This window comes from Natrix helvetica (genome assembly GCF_964273705.1).
Source record: "Natrix helvetica genome assembly, chromosome: Z".
NCBI classification, from domain to species: Eukaryota; Metazoa; Chordata; class Lepidosauria; order Squamata; family Natricidae; genus Natrix; species Natrix helvetica.
In genome coordinates this window covers 72,639,652-72,666,553 of record NC_138554.1, presented here as the reverse complement: position 1 = coordinate 72,666,553, position 26,902 = coordinate 72,639,652, and the positions used below count along the sequence as shown (strand labels likewise).

The 26,902-nt window shown below is 37.9% G+C and overlaps 1 protein-coding gene across 2 annotated transcripts in view; it reads right to left on the bottom strand.

The window, feature by feature from the left end:
• Positions 1-26,902, bottom strand: part of VPS41 (VPS41 subunit of HOPS complex) — a 241,866-nt gene that overhangs the window by 177,476 nt on the left and 37,488 nt on the right. For both annotated transcript variants that reach the window (XM_081932591.1, XM_081932590.1), the window contains exons 4-5: positions 13,312-13,419; positions 9,199-9,276 (exon numbers count right to left, since the gene is read on the bottom strand). In XM_081932591.1, coding sequence (XP_081788717.1) covers positions 9,199-9,276; positions 13,312-13,419 — 186 coding nt within the window. The remainder of the gene's footprint in view (positions 1-9,198; positions 9,277-13,311; positions 13,420-26,902) is intronic.

The window sequence follows — 26,902 nt, the reverse complement described above, 5'->3', positions numbered from 1 at the left end:
ATGAAACTCAAATTGCAAAACAATATAAAGAAAAATATAGGAAAAGAAAAAAATATGACTATCGTAAAGAAAATGAAAAGAAATATATAAATAAGTGACTTCTCCTTTTAGCACAAGCTTAAACAATTTTAGTAACTTATCTCCTGTTAAGAAAAACAAATGATCATTTTTCTCATATCCCATCTCTTTATCTATAAACAAATCTTCTGAGAAAATTCTTCAAATCTTTAACAAGCCTCTTTTGTAAATCCAATATATCAAAATTATCTAGGTCACTGGTTTGTTATTTTGGTTTGTTATATATCCTTTTAATTATTAAGACAACAGTTGGTTTCTTTTTTCTTTTTGTGTATGTTTTATTTGTAGTTTTTTTCTTTAACAACCAACATATTTTGTAATGACTGTGTCAATACATTTTTTACACAGTGCTAAGAATAATAATGCAATTACATATACATAGTTTTTATCTTCCAACTTCTAATCTTAATATGATCATTATAATTATAATATATTATTTTATGTATGTGTTTAATTACTATTTTCCCAATTTGTAATTTATCCCCATCCACTTGTTGGGGTTCTTCCATATTCACTTCTTTATCTTTAAAGAGTACTATTTTCTGTTTATGATTCTTTGTCATTTTTCCAAAAATATATTTAAACATCAATTACATTTCTTCATACAATGTATTTGTTGACCCCTGTTAAATCACTAATATTTTAATATTTTAAATATTACTCAGATTTCCACAATATTTCTAATATCTCAGCTTTCTATAAACACCTATAAAACCAATTGTTAATCAAATTTAATCACTCCCGGGAGTATATCCCCTGAATTTGTAATCCTTAAAAGGTATAAATTCCAGTATATTTTTTGCACACTGTTAATCATAATAATACATTTTAATATACCTAATCATAGTCTTCCACCTCCTAACCTTAGTATATTTGTGGTTATAATAAATTCTATTATATATCTGTATATGTTACTCTTTTCCCAATTTATACTTTCTACTTATTTGTATTAGTTTTTAATACAGTCACAATATTACAAAATATTATATATCTATCCGTCATTTAGAATTTCATCATTTATTGACTTTTTGGTGATTCTTTTATATTTCTCTCTTGGGATCCTATATTTCTTTCTAACATTTTTGCTCAGTCTGAATGTTTCCTCTGCCTTACCCCTTATTTACTTCTGCTGCATCATTTGGATGGCCATCCATAACCCTTTCATTATTTTGGGGGAGTCTTCCTTTTTTTCTCTGTTCTATTGTAGCTCTTAAGGAATTATCTATTTGATTCTTAGTATTTATTGTTACTGTCTTTTCAATGTTTTTTTTTTTGTAATTTATTCTGATTTGTCTCATCTACAACTGCTTGTAATTTCTCATCTATCTTCTGAATATTATCTTAATCTTTTCCTACCATTTGTTGAGGGTCTTCTACACTCACATTTTTATCTTTGAACAATCCCATCATCTCCTTATGATTCTTTGTCACATTTTCATAAAAACATTTAACTATCACTAACATTTCTTCATATAATTTTATTGTGTCCTGCTGAGCCATTTTGTACCAAATTAATATATTAAAAATTACTCAATATATTTCTAATATTCCATTATCCCAATATTTAAAAACTCCAAAAAGTCAATTATTAATAAAATTTAGTCAATTCCAGAATTATTCCTTCAAGTCCCCTAGTTTTCTAGTCCTTAAAAGCTATACATTAATACTTTACAGTCTTTATAATTTCCAGTTTACTTTCCCAATTGTCCAAATTTAAAAGTCTTATTTGTCTTTTCTCCCCTGCCCCTTCTATCACTTTTCTTCTTTTGCCTTGTAGAATGATCTATTAAGTGATGCTAGTAAATCAAATCCAGCTTGGCCCATCAGGTTTCTTCAAATCTTTCAAATCCACCTTTCAATGAACAGTTTGAATAAAGTTTTAGTATTTATAGTTCAGTTTGCTTTAAAGGTCTTCAAACAGCTCAGTAGAGATTTCCAAGCATTCAAATTGCCTACTAAGATAAAGTCAAGGTGAGATAGCTTTTCAGGTGTTGTTTGCTTTCTCTCCTTTCATCACTTTCACTTAAATTTCCCACATTGCAATAATCTTTTTCCTCCAGTACATGGTTCCCCTACTCCCAATTCCAGTGGTCAACAGAATATAAAAGACGAGACAGCTGACTATCAACCATTGGGGGGGGGGGTAAAGATAGAGTTTAGAAAAGCAATTTCTCCAAATAATCACTTTTCACAATGTTGTTCAACTTTTTCCAAGCTTTCTGTGTTTTAAAGTATTATTTAGATATTTCTTTTGCATCTAGGTCTTTAGTCTTTAATCTTTCTCTTTGGTTTTTAATCTTTAATCCTTCTCCATAAATCCAATCACTGCTTTCTTAATGTTTGGAGATTGTTTTTTGGAATTTTTTACTTGGATTAAATCTTTAAGGTAAAGATGAAGTTATCTCATCCAGTTTCACTGCTCTGTCCATGGACTGCTCCAGCACAAGAGCTTAGTGTCCCGGTTGTCCCAGCTTGTGACTGACCAAAATGGCCGTCACCCTTGCTGCTGTTCAAGAGAGCTTTCTTCAGATCAATGAGGAAATTGTGGTTTCTGCGTGATCGATGAAGTACCTCTCCTTTCTTCATCACCCCTCCAGGGTGGCTTAATCCCATAGGGTCTCCCAGCAAGCAGTTGCCGGCTGCATTTCATGAAGCCCGACACAGCTCTGCTATTTTCAAGCCGTTCCCATTGCAACATCAATTGGAAGTCCAACTGGTTTCTTTTTTATGTCCAGTGTAGGATTTTTTTCCCCCATATTGTTCTTGTAGCATTTTTAAATCCACTTTCAGATCAGTCCCAATCTTGTTCAAAAATATTATTCGATAATCCCAGCATTAAAATAGTTTGCTTAAATTAAAGTCTTGTCCTTTAATTATAATCTTTAGTGTCTTCCACTTTCCAGTGTCTACACCTGGATATATGATAAGATGACAGTGATTCAATCTTATGCATGAAGAAATCAGCTAAGATTGGACCTAAAGAGTTTCCCATAGCAACCCCGTCAATCTGTTGAATTTTTAACCCAAACACTCTGCTCAAAAGGTTATCTAAGGTGTTTTATTGACAGACACAGTAAAATAAGAAAACAAAGCCGGCACTTCCAACTGCTAGTAAAATGAAGGTATTTATAGAGCTGCCCCTGATGATTTGACATTTGAACACCTTAATTGAAGCAACATTCAATACGGTTGAGCTTAATATATTACATCAAACCCAGATGCTACCACTGCCACTAATTAAGGAAGCACAACCTATCAGCACCAAAACTCATTGTGTTTGCCAATCTGTTTGTAATTACGGAGACAATTACATCAGCAGAAACAGAGCTGGTATTCAGCCGGTCTTGACCAGATCTCTCGAACTGGTAGTAACAATTATACACAGTTGGACAAACCAGCAAATGCCACCACTGGCTAACCCCTCACCTCCCCGTCCCTCACTCACTCCCTTTCGCGCCTATCCTGCTTAGAGTCATGCTCATGGCATAGCTGCTGCTGCTCTCTGGTTTCCTCGTTTGCCTCGACTACACTGCCTAGCTGATCTCTTCCTTCACTTCTCCCCAGCTCCCTCCCCCATGGGCAAGCCATGCTTGCCTGCGTTCCCTGCTCCCTTCCACGCGGGCTCGCCATATTTGCCTGCCGTTCACCTTTCCCCCATGCTGGCAGCTCCCTTTCTCATTTCCCTATTGAATGCAGTATCCAGGATCCTCTTTAATGGGAAAGGGAAACAGAGCAGCCAGCGTGAGGGAAGGAAGCAGCTGTTTTTCTTTGCCTGCCGTTCGCCTTCCACTCATGCCAGCAGCTCCCTTTCTCATTTTCCTATTGAGAGCAGTGCCCAGGGTCCTCTTTGATAGAGCGCGCACCTAAGGTTTCCCCCCCTTGCAGCCAGCCGCTGTGACAAAGGAGAGAAAAACATCAGGAGAGTCTTGGGGCTGCGAAAAACAAGCATTACAAAATTTAAAAAAAGAGTTTTTGTTAGTTTGCACTTTGCAGCTGGCTATCACAAAAGTTTGTTTGAGTGTGTGCATACAGTGTGTTTGTGTGTGTGTGTGTGTGTGTGTGTGTCTGTCTGTCTGTCTGTCTGTCTGTCTGTCTGTCTGTCTGTCTGTCTGTCTGTCTTGGGTTGAATAAGCCAGATGGCAATGGCCAGTTTCAACTGATAAGGAAGAGAACCCGTGGCTGAGTGGTTAAGACAGCCGGGTTCTAATCCCAGTAAGGGTATGGCTAGCTGATGAGAGCTAATTAGCTCGAAATAGATCTATCCTAGTCTCCCTTTATTTATTTATCAGTACAATTACAACACAAATATAAAAAGGCAACAGTAAAAATAAAAATATGGTTTTCTGCCTGCATGGTCTTTGTGATAAGCCGAGGAGCAGAAAGAGGGAGTAGTGACCTTCCTCCCATATTTAGTCATACCAGGGGTTGTAACATAAATACATACCTATTTCCCTGGCTCAACTGATAAGGAAGAGAACCCGTGGCTGAATGGTTAAGACTCCTGCCTAAGATATATACAGCCCGGGTTCTAATCCCAGTAAGGGTATGGCTAGCTGATGAGAGCTAATTAGCTCGAAATAGATCGGCCATTGTGAGACACTTACTATCTACAGGCCACCAAGTGGATCCAAACTCTGCGTTTAAAGTTTTCTTGCGCCACAGGAACTGTTTCTTGCGGTTTGCTGAAATGGTTGCCATTAACCATAAGAAGCCTCCCTTGTGCATGCAGAAATGGCTTTATGTCAATCTATGCCTTCTGTGGGTGCAAGGGTTGCCACTAGTTGCTTTCCTGCATACATTATAGGCTTAATTAATGCTCTTGCTAGATCTTATATTTGAGGCTGATTTTAACCATGTTATTGTAATGTAGGTACTGATGAGTCAATACAAAATGCTTGCATCTACCTCTTTTTGTATCTTGGCTGCATTGTTTAAATTATTAAAAGGGACTAATTATTTTAACTTTCATTTTCATAATATATTCTTCACCAGGTGTTTTTTAAACAAATCTGAAAGTTATAACTGGCTTAAAATGTATCAGTATGTCTTTTATTTGTTCATTTTCCATTTTCAAATTCAGTAAGAAGTTATATACCTTAATTAATTTTTCATCAAAGTTCATCAGTGTGTGATTAAAGGGTATTTGTCCTTTAAAGAAATTGTACTTTTTCATGTCTGAATCACATTTTGATTGCTACAATGAGGGGAAAAAATGGCCATGATATAGAACTAGAGAAATGGCAAAACGTATGGGAAAGGAATTATAAAATAACAATGGAGATTTCTCATAAAGAAAATCTATATAAAATGTTTAATAGATGGCATCTACCACATGCTAGATTAGCTAAATATGTTAGGTAACATGTTTAAAAATATGTCTAGCAAATGTTGGAAATGTAACCCAAAACGGGCACATTTTATCATTTGTGGTGGACTTGTGTCAAAGCAAACAAAAAATAAAAAAAACTTGATAAGAAAAGTATATATTTAATATTACATGTCTTAACAACAGCAAGGATTATTTTTGCACAATACTTAAAAAATGAAGATATACCACGAGGTGAAGAAATAGTCAAGAAGATACTAGATTGTGCAGAAATAAATACATTGACATTGAAAATTAAACAGAAAGAGGATGTAGAATATTATCAAACATGGAATTTATTTTACCAATGGTTGGAAAAAAGGGGTGCAGATTAAGAATGTAATTTGGACTGTTAAGCAAATTATATACTCAGACAACATGATGTTTATTAAGTACTAAGAATTGTATTTAATATAAAATCAATAAAATAAAAAAAGAAATGTATCAGCATGGATGGCTAATTGCAACTTTTGGGGATTCCATAGGAGTGCTGTGTTTAAATCAGTGGTGGGATTCAAATACTTTAACAACGGTTCTCTGCCCTAATGACTGGCTGGGTAGATGTGGCCGGGTGATCATGTGACTGAGTGGGCATGGCCAATTCGACATCACTCATCACACCCAGCTCCACCTCCCAGCCACTCACCTTAAAGGCAGAGGTGGGATTCAGCCAGTTCAGACTGGTTCGGACTAATCCCACCACTGGCTGGACCCGCCCCTGCCCATTTTTCGGCCCGTTTTGAAGCTCACAAGTCTTAAAGTTGCCACAGATAGATACTCCTGAACTAGATGTTCTAATAGATCAGTGCTTTTCAAATTTGGCAACTTTTAAGATGTATAGACTTCAACTTCCAGAATGCTGTTCTGGCAATGTCTACACATTTTAGGATTGCACGTTTTAAAAATCCCGTCAAAAATGGACAAATTAAGATCCTTTTTAGGGATCTGTGTTTTGGTCTCCTTTTAAAAAAAATTACAGATTATCCTGAGCAGTATATCTATGAAGAAGATTCTAATAGAAATATGCTTTATGCATAAAAATAAAGAAAGGCATCTAAGGATCACTAATCTTCCCATCTTCATGGACCATAATTTATGAGAAGAAGTTCACAATGATCTCAACAGAAGTTTTCCTCACCTCTGCTTTGCTTGCATATGCAATAGCTATGCTCTGTCATTAAGCTGTGATCATTCTAGCCCTAAAAATAGATACAAGGTTCTCTCAATCACAAGAATTGTCCTCCATTCTCTTTATTTATAGTATGGGAACCTAAAATAGACACAAATGTCTCCCAATCATAAAACTGTCCTCCTCTGTCTTTATTTATATTCTGGAATAATCAGATAATGAGGAAAACTGAGCAGAGAGATACATGGAGAGACATTATTATTGATGTGATTTATCCTAGAACTATTATAACTGGAAAAAGGGACTTTTACACTGATACTTCCTTCCCTATCCCACCCCATTACTTTTTTGGGGCGGGTCTCTTGGTTTTCCTCCCTCCTTTCCTTGATTTCTTTCCAAAGAGTCTGCTTGTTGTCCAAATAAATGTGCTAGAGACAAATGTGTGTTTTAAAACACAACCTGTTTTGCAAAGAGATGTACACTGGTATAAGGAAAAGGTCCAAGTTGGGTGGAAGGATTTTTGACTCTCTTTCAAGTTTATTTTCTCAGAATTGGTTCTAAAACTGGATGTAAAGTTTATTAGTAGAGAAATTGTAATTGGAGAAAAGAAGGAAGCAAGGGGCTTTAGGAAGACAACATTATGGCAATTCAAATTTTGATGAAATTTCTTGTTTTCCTTATTTTCATATCTTGGCTTTAAATCAACCCAAAGGCATTACATTTATTCAACATAATCTATATATGTGGTACAGGAACTTATATAGATTTTTCCAAAAAGCAATTTTTTTTTTTTTGCTATAGTCCAGGTGTTACTGTGCTTAGTAGTACGATTTTATACTATTTCATACAGTTGCGTAATCATCCAAATTCAGAAGGGGGAATATGTTTTGGGGTGAAGACTCACTTTGTGTTTGCCAGCAAATGTTTAAAAGATTTATGCAGTAGGACAGGAAAAAGCACAATGGGTGTGAGGTATTGAGAGGCCTGAAGTGTGAGCCCACAGAAGCTACGGATTCCTCTTCCCCTTTCAAATCCAGACTGTTGTACAGCTTCAAGAGAAGTAAATGAAGATTTGAAATCTTCTTTTTTGGCTGTTTTTAGGGCTGTTTTGGGCCATCTCCTGTCCCTTTTTTTTGGCAATTTTCCAGCACGTTTTTGGTCATTTTCAGGTCATTTTGGATTCCAAAACAGCCCAAAAAATGGCATGAAAATGGCTGAAAAATGGTCCAAGAAATGGCCAAAAATGGCCCCAAAAGTGGGAAGGAGCAGGGCCAACCAGTGGTGGGATTAGATGTTCACTGAACTGGGCAGTATTTTAACAATCAGTTCGCCCGAACCAGTCCAAACCGGCTGAAGCCCACTTTTGGTTTAAATACCATATTTTTTGGAGTATAAAACGCGCCCTTTCCCTCAAAAAAAGAGGATGAAAATCTGTGTTTTATACACTGAATACAGCATTTTTGGTCTCCCAAAACCCCACCCTGCACATCCCATTTTTCGCAAAAACGGACATGCAGAGAGTTTGAGAGGCCTGCAAAGTGTTCCTGGGGGCTGGGGAGGGCAAAAACAAGTGAAAACAGGCCTGTTTTTCACAAAAATGGAGTGGATTTGCCCTTCCCAGCCCACTTTGCAGGCCTCCCAAACTCTCTGCATGCCCGGTTTTTCACATAAAATGGGGCATGCAGAGGGTTTGGGATGCCCGCAGAGTGCTCCTGGCCGCCAGGGAGGGCAAAACCTTTTTTTACTTTACCTCTACAAAATCTTTGTGCGTCTTATACTCCAATGGATCTTATAATTCGAAAAATACGGTAGCTATGTTGACAACCAATTTATTTTCTTCTCTGTAAAAGGCATAGGGAATGGCCTTGACAGACAGGAAATGATGCTATCGGCAATGGTCAGAAAAGCAGAGCTTGAGTCTAGGCCAGGAAAATAACTTGAGAAAACATCTCAGAGAAACATTTTCCATTTTACATAGAATTAAAGGGTGAGAGAGGAAGAAACATATTCAGACTTCAGCAAAATTCTGCTACTATATCCATGACAATAAAAGTTGTCCTGGTTTATATGTGACTATTTCTTAGTCTGGTTTATCTTGTAAGAATTTAAGTTCATTTTAGGTGCTCACTCTGGTATATAAAGTCTTGTATGGTTTAGGCATTCATAGGACCTCTTTCCCATCTACAGACATTTTTAGATTTTGGGGTGAGAATCAGGAGACTCCAACCATGCAATGTTTATGAAATAATAGACTCTAGTATGAACAGCAAATTATGATTTTTCTGATATGTAACATGCTAAATTGTCACTGAAGTAGAATCAGTCTCTCTTCTTTATTGGACTTTAGGAAAGAGCTTAAATCTTCTCTTTTTACCCAACTGTTTTAGCTGAAAGTTTAGGGTTTCTTATAAACTACCTAGAGCCATTAATGTGGACTGCAGTTCAATTTATCAACTCTTCAATCATTCATTCTTATCTTAATTATAATGCTGAGTTTCAATGGCATGGCAACAAAAACTGCTGTATGAAGTGTACACAGAAGAATAAATCAAGTATAAATGTTATATTATTTTAAACACAGTATTTTAGGTTGCAATAGTCATATGGTAAAATAATTTGTACTTACAATGTCAAACTTTTGTGTGATGTTTCCCTGGACATCTAACAAATAAACTTTGCCATAATGTGTTCCAAGTGCCAAAAACTAAATAGAAAAAAATGGGAGAAATACATTATCCAGAGAAATTAGAATAGGGAGCGTACAACATACCATTTGCTTGTACTAAATATTACTTGATAATGTATATCAAGCATGAATCACATCATTTCCTGAACAGTCCTGAAACCTATCCAAAGAGTATAATAGCAAAATACAAATGGCATCTAAACAAGGGGTCAATATAAAGCAAACACTTGAGAGTGAAATTGTAAAAATGTAAAACTGTCACTTAATGCATTCTTGAGCTCTTAAAACCTAGACAAAAATGAAATATTGATACCGTACCATAATAGTTGTGACAACATTGGAGTGTATACCCTACACTTCATTTTTGTAAAGAATTAGAAGAGAAAGCAGCAGCAGCAGCAGCAGAATAACAACAACAACAACACAATAGTAAAAATAGTTGCAATTTTGTGACATTTCTGCTTGCAGATAAGATCTTATGAGATTTTGGCTTTTTTACCAAACTATGTTTGTATGTGTTATAAAACTGTGGTATTGGGTGGTGTGGGGCAAGTCAATCTTTCTTAGTCCAACCCATCTCATGGGGTTCTTCTGAGGAAAATAGGAGGAGGAGTATGTTTGTTTGCCTCAAATTACTTATAAAGTAATAAAGACCAGTTTTTTTTAAAAAAGATCTTTTTCTTCTACTATTTATATAGTAAAGCCAAGTTAATTACTGTTCTCAACAAGCAACTATATTATTTTTATAAGTCTAGAAAACTATTTAAGCCCTACTTTTTTGAAAATGTGAGATCTCTCATTTAGCAAACCAGTCAACAGTCAACAGAAAGAGTTTTGCATTGGAAATTACAAAGTCTGCTCTGGTTTTACAGGCACAACTTTTAGACGCAGATAGTTAAGAGCCAGCCTAGGGGAAAGACCAATCTGACTGAAAGGTGCACAAAAGATATGCGCTACATGGACAGAATACTCAAAATAATGCAGAAGGGATTTAGGTGTTATTTCATCAGAAAGATTAAAAAACAGATTTAAAATATATCAAAAAGTTTGTTACTGCTTGGTATAAAACAGAGTGCCTTTCCTTCCTTTGGCATTACTGAAGTGGTCAGACTGCTAAATTCTCTGTATTTCATTGCATGTGAACACGCTTCATTGCAGCCTATAATGAAATGCTCAAATTTACAGGCACTACTAAGCATGTCAGTCAAGCAGCACAATCTTTTTTTAATAACCTTACAGAAAGTCAAGGTTTAAAAGGATTTATCAAAATGGAATTGCTTAAAATGAAATTTCAGTACAGGCACTTAAAATATGAAGCTACAGTAAAGAGAAGTCAAAAAAGGGAGAAAGAGAGGCAAAGAGAGAAGGGGTTCATTAGAAATTCATCCCCTGCAATGCCTTTCACTCCTGCAAGGTTGCCTTTTTACAGAAAGAAAAAAGTCTCCCGGGTTTAAAAAAATCAATACTAGTTAATAAAACATAAGGTGTGCAGACATAACTAGGTATGACTATTCCACTGCACAGGCCTACTTGAATGCACTGGGTGCCAGGATGAATAGTCATCCAATGCAGACAGCAGGTCCAGTGAAAATATGTTTTATCATATGGGGGGAGGGACACTTCTGGAGGAAAAATAGTCTAAATATAAACCAGATTTTATAATCTGAACAATGTAAAATGTTCTAATCATAAAACACATCTATTGTAGATGCAACAGTGTTATTTCTTTTTATTTACTCATAGAGCAAGATGTAGGAAAGATACACATTCCATCTTCAATTTTTAGCCTCAGCATTGTGCAAGACAATTCCTAAAAGACTTAGTATAAGCTTCTAACATTATTGATCATCTCATAAATAGTCCAGTTTATAAAAGTGCTCAGTTACTAGAAACAACAAGTTGTTGCTTGTGACACTATAATTAGGAGACTTCCAAATATATTAACACTTTATATTGTCTAAGTCTAAGACATTTGCTTCTTTAAAAAAGTAAACACCATACCTCCAGACTAAACATCAAAGCTCAAGAAACCTTTGCAGAACTAATGAAAATTAACAAGTACAATAAGTCTGAGCATCTCCCATCATAATCAGCAAGTGCATCAGAGGTGGGTTGATGCCAGATCGGCACGGATCAGCCGAATCAGTAGTAGCGGCAGTGGGAGGCTCTGCCCACCCACCCAGACACTTCTGCACGTGCAAGTGCATGCCTGAACTACTAGTAAAGAAATTGGAAATCCACCTCTGAGGTGCACGCTAAAGGGAAGTAGAAAAGAGCATTTCCTTTGTTGAAGTACAGTACAAAAATGTATACTTGATAAGCATCCATGGATATTTAATAATATATATGTAATATAACAATTGAATTCAAGTATTCAATATTATTAAATAATAATAATATATATAGTACTTCTAGACTGCCAATCTCCTTCAAGAGGGGACTCTAGGTGGTGTACAGTATATTATAAACATATAAAACAGTACATAAATTAGAATTAAAATGTTACTTTAGGATTAATTAAAATTACAAGATTATAAAAATATAGCAAATTCAAAAGACAAAACAAATTCAAAGAAGGCAATTAACCTTGTTAAAACTGGTTAATGATGGCAGAGGGAGGGCTTTCATGGCATATAACTTGTATATGATTTTATTTAAGGATTTAGTTTGTCTTTTTTACAAAACATTTTAATTCTATTTCTCTCACAACAGTCATTTTACAACTTGAATTTAAAAAAAAAAACACTGCATCACCAAAAATTGCATTTTGCTATTAAATCTCAGCAGCATGATCCTGTGAATACAAGGAGACAGATGAATGGGCCCACAGAGTGGCACAAAGCTTGAACAGTCCAAATTTTTAGAGCCTCTAGGATAATTCTTTGGAACACCTATACTAAACCTTGACAGTGTGAACATTTGAAAAAATAGAAAATATAGAAATACGTAGCACTTTGATAGAATAGAAATATGTAACACTCTGGCTCAATCATTATTTGATTTAGAAACTTTCACATAAAATTGCTTGAGAGATCTACAGGTAAAAATTACTTCCAGGGTAACTTTTCATTCCATGAAGAGTTGAAAAAATCCTCACTATTGCCATCTATCAATTATATTTTGATTATGTACATGAATACCTGAATAATTATAATTACAACATGATTATAATTACAACATGATTATATAACTTACGTAACGTTCACAAAACTTCAGTTAAAATGAATGACAGAAAACTTAAAATACTTTGTTCAAGCAAAGTATTTGCTTAGATTAATGTAAATAACTCACTGCATTTAGGGTCTAATGCAAATCTAAACTCTCTGATAAAAATATCAGCAAAACTATTGACTAGTAAATTGATATGGGGAATTACTCAGTAAAATTTAAATCCCAACCCTATACTTGTGTTCTATTTCCTCAACATAAGCTAAAGGTTCCCTTCGCACATATGTGCTAGTCGTTTCCAACTCTAGCGGGTGGTGCTCATCTCCATTTCAAAGTCGAAGAGCCAGCGCTGTCCGAAGATGTCTCCATGGTCACGTGGCCAGCATGACTAAACGCCAAAGGCGCATGGAACACTGTTACTTTCCCACCAAAAGTGGTTCCTATTTTCTACTTGCATTTTTACATTCTTTCAAACTGCTAGTTTGGCAGAAGCTGGGGCAAGTAACGGGAGCTCACTCCGTTCTGCTGTGCTAGGGATTAGAACCGCTTAACTGCCGATTTTTCTGATTGACAAACTCAATGTCTTAGCCACTGAGCCACCTCAACTTAGTGGCAATGAATAATGCCAAAAGACTATTTAAATATGAAAGAAAAAAACTACTTTCCTGGAACAAACTGTTTCTGAGCATGTATAACACCCTTATGCTCACCTTGCCATTTCCTGTCAGAACCCTAGAAAACAAGCTTGCAGCTTTCGTTCTTCGTTTGCAACTACTGGCATTAATTACATGCTCACAAATTTTTATTGCTCGTCTCAACATAACAAATAGAAATATAAAGAAGATATAACCGATTTGCACATATTTTTCAAAATTAATAACTTACTTTCTCATGGATTGTCATGCAACTGGCTATATCCTTTTGAATGATTTCTCCAACTCCATTAGAAAGCCTTTCATACTTCAATTTGGGTTCTTCTTCACTGATATCTTCCTGTATTAAGAAACAGCTTAAGAATTTACTTTTTTACTTTATTTTATTAATAATATATATATATATATAGTTATTCCTCTTATTACACACACACACACACACACACACACACACACACTAATCATTTACTAAATATATGAGTGTGTGTATGTATGTGGTATATATATACATACTCATACATACCAATGTACATATGTATATTTATAAAATATTATGAAATATATAAAAATAGACATTTTAAAAATTAAAAAATCAGCACTAAAATGAATGAATATACATACATACATACATACATACATACATACATACATATGTGTGTGTGTGTGTGTGTTTGTGTTACAACCCCTGGTATGCCCAAATATGGGAGGGAGCTCACTCCTCCCTCTTTCTGTCCTTCGGCTCATCACAGAAAACCATGCAGGCAGAACCCCATATTTTTATTTTTAATGTTGCCTTTTTATATTTGTGTTGTATTTGTGCTGATAAATAAATAAAGGGAGACTAGTATGGATCCATTTCAAGCTGTTTAGCTCTCATCAGCTAGCCATACCCTTACTGGGATTTGAACCTGGGATGTGTTACATATTAGACAGACTTGCTAGCCACTACACCACCAGTTCTCCTCCTTTATCAGCTAAGCCAGGGAAATAAGTATGTGTTTGTGTTACAACCCCTGGTATGAAAGAAAGAGGGAGGAGTGAGCTCCCTCCCATATTTGGGCATACCAGGGGTTGTAACACAAACACATACTTATTTCCCTGGCTTAGCTGATAAAGGAGGAGAACTGGTGGTGTAGTGGCTAGCAAGTCTGCCTAATATGTAACACATCCCAGGTTCAAATCCCAGTAAGGGTATGGCTAGCTGATGAGAGCTAAACAGCTTGAAATGGATCCATACTAGTCTCCCTTTATTTATTTATCAGCACAAATACAACACACACACACACACACACATATACATATCCCAAGCATAGAGAGACAGAAAGTATACTGGAGCCATCTAAAAAAGTCTGTGATTCCTTGGGACCCTCAATCCTAATGGCACAATCAGGTCTTGAAAGAATCAGTTCCTCATAATTTTTATGTACTAGTCACAAAATACTAGAGAGCATCCACCAAGGAAAGTTCTCTGTTCTCTTATTTTATTTGGCAATACTAGTAGTTTTAACCATATCAGGGCCATAAGGCATGAGGTTGAAGACTGTTCTGTTCCCTTTTCTTAACAGCAATGTATGAAACAAAAAGCTAGCTATCATTACTTCACTATACCATTCATTTAATTTTTTAAAAAAATCATCAATTACACCTGTACTATAAATGCTATGGTACTTAGTTATTTCTTGAAGAAAAAATGCAGAAGAATGGGTATTCCCAAAGGAGACATTTTTAATGCTAAGCTGTGAGAATGTGATTTTTTTTAAATGGAAAACTTTTTAAATTTTCTTTAAAACTGTATGACAGACAAATTCATTTATGAATGAAGGTGAATATATGTGTCCCATGATAATGTTGCTGTATCCTATCTGGGTCAGTCACCAGGATCAAAGGTTTTGTCTCCCTCAGCAAGGAAAAAGATTGAAGGCTGGAAAACTGGCTGCTCATCATTCAACAGGAGTGCTGATTTACCGCAGCCTATACTTAGAAGAGGAGGGCACAAGCAAACAATGACTTAAAAGCCAGCCATCAACACACCCCAATTAACATCTAAAAAGCCACTTACAACAGGCACTGTAAATACCACATACTCTACAGACACAGAGAGTAGTGTGTGTGTGTAGTCAATTTTAAGATGTCCTACAAAAGGCATCAATTAAAATCAATTAAAAATTTGAATTGGAGAGTAGGTGATTAATTGCAGATGCACTTCTGCTCTGTGTCATGTATGTATGTATATGTGTGTGTTTGTATATGTATGTGTGTGTGTATGTATGCATGCATGCATGCATGCATGTATGTATATGTTAGTTAAAAGTCCCTCTTTAAACATAATTATTTTGCTGAAACCCCTTTGAATAGAGTTAAACATGAATCAACTTCAGATATGATACAGAATAGAAGGACATTTGCAATTAATCACCTACTCTCCAATTCAAGATTTTAATTGATGCCTTTATGGCACATCTTAAAACTGAAAATTTCTGTGCTTTTATTAGAACAGTAATCAAATGAATTATGAAGTATATTGTCTTCTGGTTTACAGTGTTATTTAATTCAGCTTTTTCCTGCCTCCCAACAAGTCAGATAACAAACTTTTTTTAAAAAAATCATGATGTTAAAAAACATCAATGTATATTTTATTAAATACCAGCAGCTTTTCATATTGGTATTATATTGATATAAATTTTCTTAGTTTATCAGAAGAGAAAAAGTATCTTACTCAAAACTGGAAAAACTATAGTTAAATTACAAAACCAAACTATTACAAAAGCATATATTGAAAGAAATATAGAGCCAATATGTGCAAAGAATTAGAAGAAAAAGATCAAGTTTCAAATTGTGATTCTTGCTAGGTAACTTTTGAAAAGCTATAATCTCTATAATCTCTCTGCCTCATAAAGCTACTTTGACACACACATGAGGCTTATGCTATCCCAGGTTCCTAAAAGAAATGTGGTTTGAGAATGTAATAACTACAATGGCCAAATCTCTCAGAATCTATATTTAAGAATGCAGAAGAATGCAGATATCACATTTTTATTTATTTATTTATTTATTTAAACTTATTAGTCGCCCCCTCTCCCCACAGGGACTCGGGGCGACGTACACAAGCAACAGTCAGCACAGCGTCATACAGAGGAGGTAAAAAATAAATAAATAATTACAATATTGAAAAAGGTTAAAACCCCAATAACATTAATAGTTTAAAAACTAAAATTGACAATTAAAAATGACCTAGGGGTGGAAAAGTTGTCGAATTATGCCAGGCCGGCTAGCCGAAACAGGTGGGTCTTCAGTTTACTGCTGAAGGAGCGGAGATCGGTTGTTGTTCTAATGTCTGGGGGGAGGTCATTCCAAAGGGTAGGGCCCGCCACAGAGAAGGACCTACTCCTGGGCACCGCCCTCTGACAATCTCTAGAGGACGGCACCTGGAGGAGACCCTCTCTGTGTGAGCGAATGGGTCGCAGGGATGTATGGGGCAGGACACGATCCCGCAGGTAACTAGGCCCTATGCCATGGAGCGCTTTGAAGATGGTAACTAACACCTTGAAGCGCACCCGGTAGGCCACAGGAAGCCAGTGCAGCTCGCGCAGGAGCGGTGTTATATGGGAGAACCTCGATCTCCCCATAATTACCTGCGCGGCTGCATTCTGGACCAACTGCAGTCTCCGGGTGCACCTCAAGGGGAGCCCCATGTAGAGAGCATTACAGTAGTCCAGGCGAGACGTCACCAGCGCGTGAGTGACTGTGTGCAGGGCCTCCCGGTCCAAAAGGGGTCACAATTGGCGCACCAGGCGAACCTGGTGGAACGTCCCCCTCGCCACGGCTGCCACATGATCTTCCATAGCCAGCCGGGCATCAAGGAGGACGCCCAAATTGCCTGCCTGTTCCACCGTTTTATTTACTTCCATTTTCAAGTAATTAAAGTGGTCAACATTTTTCAGGCTCACATAGCTGGAAGTATCTTAGCAATATACAATAAAATTAATCTAAATAATTATTGTGTGCTTGTATAGTGCTCCTTTTTTGGATTATATGGGGTATTATTTTTTATTGTTATTTTACATCAAATGTGACATTATTTCTTTATTGATATACACTCATATAGGACAAGAGACAGTCACAGTACGATACTAGAATGTTTCAATAGATTAGTATCCTCACAAACCTGAGATACTGAAGCTGTGGTAAAAAAAAAAGTCTTCATTTTTTTACACCATAACATTTTTGAGTTAAGAGGGCTTTATGGTAATTTTTTTAAAAAGAAGAAATTAATACAGAAATATCAACAATCAACAGTTGTCTAAAAATATGTCAAAGTGTCCAGCAGGAAGCAATTTTAATCAGTAAATGTAACACTGAACAAAGTTGTTATCAGTCAGAAAGACTCAGTGTCAAATTAGAGCGCAAAGCATAAATCAGACAAATTACCTGTGCTCCTTCATTCTTGACAGATGGAAAACAATTACATTCACAAACTTAACACAGCCTACAGCTTGTGGGTTGGATAGCCATTAACGCATAATTGCATTTTTGTACATCTTTATTGTGAATTACTTTTGCAATGCACATATTATCTGTGCACTTTGGAGGGAAATATATAAGTTGGAATTGAATTCTAGGCATCACATCTTTATAATAAGATTCAATGAGAAGCTGGACATCAAATGTGCAACCAAAGTGAAAAGTTAATTGCAGTCTTGCAAATATTTGCATAAAAGCATTGATCTACGGACCATTAGATAAGTTACTAGAAGTTTTGTCTGTTTTATTTATGAGTGAAAATTAAGTAATTTTGCTTCTACACACATATAGCATTCAAACAACATATGTTTTCAAGAGCTCAGTTCACTGAAGCATTCTGCAATTTTTCAAGACAATACGACTAAAGTGAGAAACTTTCAATATTAGGCATGCTGATATACCCACTCCATGATTTTTGGACAGGTATCTTTTATGTTAAATGAAGGTCAACTAAAAGTGGATTTGAGGCTTTTCCTCACTATAAGCAAACAAAATGAAAAAACCCTATATTTAAAATATAAGATTATTCTATTGTCACAAAATATATCTCACCACCTGAATAAAAGGAGATAAAGCATAAACAGCATTTGATGAATCTGACTTTTGTGATTTTATTTCTTACAAGTTTTTATGTAGATTCCAAAAATAAACACAAGGCAATGTAAATAAAAAGTAAATCAATATTTTTGTTAAATTTTCATAATCCCACAAACCTACAAATAAAACCATTAGCCTGAATTAGGATGACAGTAAGCAACGTTTCTATGGCAACCTAGTTGAATAGTACAAGTCTTGACTTGCATCAAAGCTTAAGATTTAAAGAGAGTGGCATTTATTCCATACAGGAAAATTCACTGTACACAAACACATAATCATATATACCCACACAAAAATTCACACATATTCACTCACACACACTCATATACTATGTATAAACATAGACATACCGAGAGACACACTTCCTCTGTTAAAAAAAATTAACTAAATATGCGGCAGTTTTAATTGACAGCAAATGCACTATACATTTCTAATGTATTTTCAAACTTTAAAAAAACATTTTGCTATGTTATATACTCAGTTATAAGTGTAAATAATTCACTATCAAAACAAATTTGTCCTTAAATTACTGACCCAGTCTTTTATTAAGTTCAAAGAGAAGAATTTCATAGTGTTATATCAAGCAAAACTAAAACATTGTTTTCTGTAGGATTATTTGTTGTTTTTTACTTTGCGTTTCAAACATATATATTGAAGGGATTAGAGCATACACAGAGTGTAACCTAACTCAGCTTTTGTTATTGCTGCTGAGAGAAGTTCCATTGTAACCTAATGTGCCAACTGCAAAGATAAAGCCTCCAGGCTAATTGCCAGGTAGCCTAGCAAAGTAACTTGTGAAATGCAAAATGTGTATTTTCAGCAACCTAATGTGAGATAGCATCCTCCAACAAAGCTCTGGGCTATATGCCAGAAAATGTATTCTTTTTCTCCTTTTTGAGGTCCTTTATTTTCAGAGCACTGAGAAAATCATGAGGTTTGCATGAACTAATGGATATGAAATTATGTTTCTGTGCAAGCTGTGTAAACTATATGAATTCGAGAAAAAGTTTTTGCGTGCAGTGCTTGCTTTCTCTCTCTCTATCTGCTCTGTTTAAGGTGGGAGATAAAAGGTTGCCCAGCTTAATCTTAATCAATAATAAAGGTGAATATCAGTGGCCTTGTGTTTATTTTCTTTTTTTTATTGCCAAAAACTTTTTTATTTATTTTTAATTTTCAAAACAAACGTAAAAATCCCCCTTCTTTAAATCCTGTAGAAAGTGTATCAGTTGGCTACAAAAGGTTTTTGTGCATCTCTTCTACCGTCATCAAATATAATTCATATTAACTCTAGTATCTTAACTCAAATGTTTATGCATCTTACCATCATCATACCTCCACTTTTATTTGACTATAATTGTTTAAACGTCCTTCATCATGAAATATAGCAATATTTAATACATAACCACATACTGGCATTTCATTTACTTATTTATAAAATCCTCCATTAACATTAAATCCTTATATCCTATTCCAGCTAAACATCCATAATATTTAATAACAAAGTTTTCTAATCCTCCTTTCCAGATCGCTGCTTACAATTTACATCCAATTTCCTTATATTATACCTATACATATATATATATAGATTATTATTATTCTTTCTTTATTTGGCTATATTCTATGTAACAACATTTCCCTCCTAATAATCAAAACTTAACTGTGTCTAATTTAGTTCTCTTTTTATTGTTATTATTATTATTAACCTTTATATATAATCTTGGGTATCATTCAATATTCATATCCAATTATTGCTTATCATAACACTACACATTGTATACAGTATTAACATTATCAATTTTTTATTTAACTATACCTATCATCACAAGAGTTTCATTAGGTTTAGCTAGTAGTTTTAAATTATACTCTTCCATCTATCAACCTGTATCTTTCCAATAACAAAACAATCTTATGTCCTCTGCCATTTGTGGTATCAATCTTCTAAGTTTCTTCTTAATGAGCTTTGTATGGACTGGTCCTAGCTACTCCTTGCTTGTAAGATCTCTCATATAATCCTGATGCCCTCTTTCTGCTTCTTTATTCCACTTATCTTTAGTTGACAGCAGTGTTATTCACATTTTCGTTAATAAAGCTTCATAGTCCATAAATTCTGCACTTTTTTCTTCTTCTATGTCTTGCCCTTTGAAATAGGTTTCCTCTCCATTTATTTCCTCTTTCAGTATTCCATTCTTTGCATTTTCAAAAACAAACCAATTACCATAAATGTCAGCAAGTTTAATCACTTTATATTCATTTTCCATTTCAATTCTTTGAGTTTTAATCTCCTCATTTTGCATTTGGAGAACATCATCAAATTTTCGATCACGTCTTTCTGTTAATTGTTCCAAAAGTTCCAGTTTTTGTTCAATCTTCTCATATGTATTTGTTAATTTTAGTAATTCTGAAAATATTGCCTCCAGACTTACAATCTCTCTATTTTTCTGACACTCTGCCATCTTAAACAAAGAGCTCTCGCTTGGAAGGTTTTTTTAGATTAAAACATGGATTCATAAAAGCCATTTTTCCCTCTCTTCTCTGGTTGAAAACACGCTTCAAAGGGACATTTGGCTTACCCCTATTGTTCTGTAATGAGCCGTCAAAACAAACAGCAAAGAAAGGGAAAAGTTCCGCTTGAATACACAAAGCTCCAATCAACAAAACCTCCTGGCACGTAGCCCTTTTAAAATATTTCTTTTTTTACATCTGTTTTGTATTTCAAATTAGAAAAAGAGGTCCAGTCTTTAAATGAATTAAAAAATAATACTCACAGCGATGAAAGAGGAAAGCTTTGGTTTATAAATCACCGAGAGTCACAGAAAAAAAGATAGAAACAGAAGACTTAATCCGTCCATTTTAAAAAGCTTGTAAAGGTTTCATCCATGAAAATAGCATATAAAAAAATGGGATAGCCACTATCCAAAACCATTGCAAGATTAATTTTGCCGCTTCAATCTTCTATTCTTCAATTTAAATCAGTTTTTAAGTTTTTATAGGCAGTCTCTCTTTTAAAACAATGAAACTTCCTCACCAGCTGGAAACACTTTCACTTTCCATTCCTTCCATTTTGGGGCCGCCCCAACTTCATCAGCCTTGGCTGGATTTTTTGTCACCGGTTTGAAAAAATTTCTCTTGCTTCTTTCGGGGATTTTGCGATATCCCCGAGTTCAGCAAGACATATTCTTCCTGTTCACTGTCTCTACGGGACAGTTTAGATCCGTTTCGAATCGCCCAGTGGCAAAAGTGTCGATTGCGATCTCAGAGCATTGAGATCGCACATCATATCGTCGCGACTTCAGCCCCACCCCTGACCTTGTGTTTATTTTCTTTATTTCTTTTTCTTTTTTAAAAAAAATTATTGGTTTTTAGTTTGGGGAAAAGGGTACATAAATGTGGAGAAAATTTTTGACAGCTACATCATATGGAAGGTGGTACTTCCCCGGGGTCTTACATCTCTCTCTTATTTTATATATATCAAAATATCATTATTACATACATATTAGCAGTTTAGGTTTACTTCAAATTCTTTAACATCTTCAACCATACTTTATATCACTTCTAACCATTTCATTGTATTAACAATTGCAATGTGTTTTTAAATCATTTCTATGACCTAAGTTTCATTGCTGACTCTTCTCCCCTGTCTGTCGGCTGAGCACTGTCTCTTGTTTCGTCTAGGAGGTTCTTGTGTTTTTCCATGAAGGCTTCTGCCTCCACTACTGTATTAATTCTCACTCTACCCCCCTCCAGAAAATCAACAAGCCTTCTGGAATTAACCACCTGAACCACATATTTTTTTCATATAATTTTTTAGTTAGAAAGAAGAATTTCTTCCTCTTATCTCTTATTCTTTTTGGTATCTGTTTCAGAATGGTTATTTCTTTGTCCTTATATCTTAAAGGTTCCCCCCTTTGAACTCCTAGAATCTCATCTCTTGTAGTCTTTCTAAAAAAATGAACATGAACTTCCCTTGGAACATTGTGTGTTCCAGCATATGCTGAGTTAATTCTATATATCAAATCCATATCCCACCCTAGCTGTTGTTTATCTCTTTTAATATAATCTGCTAGCATTGTTATCATAATCTCCCTTAAATCTTCACCCTCTATTTCAGGTATGTTTTGAAATCTAAGAAAAAGAGACATCCTTTCAAATTCCATTTTTTCCATATAATTCTCAATCCCAGCATTTTTTTTTTGTAAAGCCTTCATCTCTTCTCCCACCCCCACAGCACCCTCCTCCAGAGCGTCTATTTTCTGGCTATTTTGTAAAGTCTGTTGTTTATTCTCTCTGAGTTCTTCCCTTAAGTCCGCCAACTGTTTTTTTATTTCGTCCTGTCCCTTTAAGAGTGTCTGGAACATTTGTTGAAACATTTCTTGAGACTGCTGTTCCCCCTCGGAGGCTTTTGGTTGTAAAAAGGAAGATAGTTGTGTTTGTTGTGGAACAGGACTTGAAACAGAAGAAGATGGAGCCGAGGCTGGTTTAGGAATGGGGGCCTTTTTTGCAGGCATTGTGAAGTTCAGAGAAAGTTTATAAGTCTAGACAGAAAAGATGGTGTCTATAGGAGCGCACTGTCAGGCGAGGTCTACAGGCAGGCAAGGTCCAGTGTGGGACATCAGTCTTCAATACAGCTCCCCTCTAGTTGTAGTCAATTTTCCCCAATCCAAGGAAGATTGTATAAAGAGATTCCTCTAGGGTTCACCAGGGTTTTATAGTTCCAACCCAGAAGATTCTTCAAAGACAACAGTTCATTTGTAATGGCAGCAAAAACGGGGGAAGAAGTGCCATTTTAGCTCAGTCCTCTCAGGGGATCGGAGAACAATCATTCAAAAAGTTTCCATTCATAGTTTATTAGGTCAGTTCACTTTCTTTCTTTCGCAATTGTTCAAGAGAGTCATTACCCCATTGCTTGAAAGAAGTGAATATCAAAGAGTTTTTTCCCAGTTCTCTCTCTCTCCTCCGAGAGAGATCGTTTAAAGCCGCTTTTCTGAGAGGGGGGGAAGAAAGACCCCCCCTCTCCAATCTTAACACTTTGCCGAGTCTTAAGAAAGCTGCTAATCCTTGTTTACTTAGTTGTTCAAAGAAGTAAGAAAAAGACCCCGGGGGAATTCCCCCGTCACCGCATTTCTGCTGTTGCCTTCACATGGAGCGTTTTCTTCCGATCTCCTAAGGACGAAGGCGCGCATGGCAAGCGCACCCCCCAAAAGGCTCCCGGTGCCTAGGGCAAAGCTGGCAGCCCCCCTGCGGCCGCCACCACTCCAGGAGGCTCCAGCAAGCCGCCCCCTCGGCAGGACGCCCCTACAAGGCACCCTGTGCCCCCCCCGTGAGTCAGGGGGGCCCCACCAGGATGGCGAGTGGCGGACAGCATGTCCATCGTCCACAGAAACCGGAAGTGGAATCTGACCTTGTGTTTATTTTAGGAATTTGAGGACCTGGGTGACCGAGGCTGAGGCCGGATTAATCTGAAACCTCCTGCACCATGCCGCAAAGGCAGACCACGACAAATCATAAATGCGAGTGGTCGATGGACGTCTGGACACCTCTATGGTGGAAATAACTTTGGCGGACGGGCTAGCATTCCTCAGGATATGCCGCTCAAGTGCCAGGTGGTCAGCTGGAGCCACTGGGGCTCCGGATGCATCAGGACCCCTGGCACAGGGTGACCTCCTCCTGAGGAATCCTCCAATGTGGGGACATTGACAACTGGACATGGTCCGCAAACCAGGGACGCCTTGGCCAAAACGGGGCCACCAGAATGACATGGGCCCTCTCTAACACTATTTTCCTCAGGGTGCCCTGGATGAGAGGAAGGGGAGGAAAGGCATAAAGAAGGCCAGGGGGCCACGGGCTTCGGAGAGCATCCGTGCCCTCCACATCTTGTGCAGGAAAACAGGAAAAGAATCGGGGAAGCTGGGCGTTGCTCGGGCTTGCGAACAAGTCCACCAGTGGATCGCCGAACTTGAGGCAGATTCTGTGAAATAACTCTGGGTCCAGCAGCCACTCGCCGTGATCCACTGTCGCCCGGCTCAGCCAGTTTGCTTGGTGATTGGCAACACCCGAAATGTATTCTGACAGAATCGATGCCAGGTTCTTCTCTGCCCACTAGCCGAGCTTCTGAGGCTCCTGCCACAGGCTCATGGAGTGGGTCCCTCCTTAATGACTTATGTGGGCCTTCGTAGCGATATTGTCTGTCAAGAGGAGGACATTTTGTTGGCTAACGAGTCCTGAAAGTGAAGAAGGGCTAGGGGGGCCGCCTTCAGTTCCATCAAATTGATATTGTGGCGCAGGTCAGATCTGGACCACCGTCCCTGCGCCAGGTTGGACTCCATCACCGCTCCCCATCCGAAGAGGCAGGCATCCGTCGTGATGGACATGCGGTCCGGTTCGCAGAATTCAGCCCCGCGGTTCAGGGTTGGGACAGCCACCACTTCAGGGACCAGCGGAGGTCCGCCGTGAGCTGAATGGGTTGTGGAGAATTGCTCAACCTCCTTCGTTGAAACGGAATGAGTGTCCACTGGAGTGTTCTGGAATGCAGCCGCGCCCACGGAACGATCCCTATGCACGATACCATCTTGCCCAACAATCGTGCTAAGGTCAGGATGGAAGCGGACCGACTTGCATGGACGTGTCGTGTGAGTGTTTGCAGACTTGTTAGACATTCTGGTGAAAGGCGAACTAGGCCCGATCTTGAGTCTATCACTGTGCCCAAGTGGAGAATTGTTGTCAAGGGGGAGAGATGACTCTTGGGGAAATTGATAGAGAACCCCAGGGATTGCAGCGTCTGGATGGTAATCTGCAAATCTTGGATTGCTTGTGGCCAGGACTGAGCGAGCACGAGCAAATCGTCGAGGTAGCAATAAAGTCTCACCGGTCTGGACCTGAGTTGAGCCGCCATTGCCGCCAGGACCTTCATGGATGGATGACAACCGACTCAAGCTCAACCCTTCCAAGACGGAGTGGCTGTGGGTTCTGGCCCCCCGGTTCAACCAGTTAATCCCATCTCTGGCCATTGGGGGCATTCAACTCGCCCCCGTGGAGCGGGCGCGCAATTTGGGCGTCCTCCTGGATGCCAGGCTGTCCATGGATGACCATGTGACAGCCGTGGCCAGGGGGGCGTTCCACCAGGTTCGCCTGGTGCGCCAATTGCGCTCCCTATTGGACCGGGACGCCCTACGCACAGTCACCCATGCGCTGGTGACGTCTCGCCTGGACTACTGTAACATTCTCTACATGGGGCTTCCCTTGAAATGCACTCGGAGACTGCAGTTGGTCCAGAATGCGGCCGCGCGGGTGATTATGGGGAGTACTAAGTACTCCCATGTGACACCTCTCCTGCGCGAGCTGCACTGGCTTCCTGTGGTCTATCGGGTGCGTTTCAAGGTCTTGATTACGATCTTTAAAGCGCTCCATGGCTCAGGACCTAGTTACCTGCGGGATCGTATTCTGCCCCATACATCCCTACGACCCATCCGCTCGCACAGAGAGGGACTTCTCCAGGTGCCGTCCACCAGACAGTGCCATGGGGCGGCGCCTAGGAGCAGAGCCTTCTCTGTGGCGGGCCCAGCCCTGTGGAATGACCTCCCCCCGGATATTAGGACCACTACTGACCTCCGCTCCTTCCGTGTAAAGCTCAAGACCCACCTATTCCAAATAGCCGGCCTGGCTCAATCATAACTTCATAACGCTCCTGGTGGGTTTTTTAATTCAGTAATTTTATTTAATGGGATTTTAAATTGTGTTTTTTAATTGTCTTTCACTTATGAGTCTACCTCCTCCATGCACATGTATATGTCTTTGTTCTTTATGTATGTATGTGTGTCTTTATCTGTATTTTATCTGTTTTGATTGTACGCCGCCCCGAGTCCTTCGGGAGAGGGTTGCGGCTAATCAAATCAAATAATAATAATAATAATAATAATAATAATAATAATTATTATTATTATTGTTGTTGTTGTTGTTGTTGTTGTTGTTGTTGTTGTTATTATTATTATTATTATTATTATTATTATTATTATTATTATTATTATTATTATTATTATTATGGATGTGCGGGGAGCAGAGACCAGGTTGAAGGGAAGAGCCCTGTACTGATAATGTCGAACCCCGTGAGAGAAGCGGAGGTATTTGCAGTGAGATGGCCAAATCGGGATGTGTAAGTAAGCTTCTGTTAGGTCTATTGATCCCATGAAATCGCCCCACTTGACTCCCAGTAAAATGGACTTGAGAGAGGACATCTTGAAGCGCCAGTAGACCAGGAAGGAATTCAGACGCTTCAAGTCCAGCCTCCCCTGCCTCTCCCGGATGCCCTCTGGAGGCCTCAGGAGCTTCCCTGAAGCCTCTAGAGGGCGAAAAATGGACTTACAGACAAACCGGAAGTCACTTCTGGTTTGCTCGTAGAGCTGGTTTTTGCCCTCCTGAGCCTTCAGGGAAGCCTCCTGAAGGCCCCTGAAGGCTCCAGAGGGCGAAAAACGAACCTACGGGGAACCCGTAAGTTTGGGAATTGTGACTTCCAGTTTGTCCGTAGGGCCATTTTTCGCCCTCTGGAGCCTTCAGGAGGCTTCCCACCTTGCCCCCCATCTCTCACTTACCTTTTGAAGATCTCCAAAGCTTCAGATTTCATAACTGCATTCATTTTCTAAGCAGCCAGAGGGAATTGTGGCTGTTCCAAAATAGCAGCCCCTTCTGGGATACAGCCATGTGGCTCAGGGATA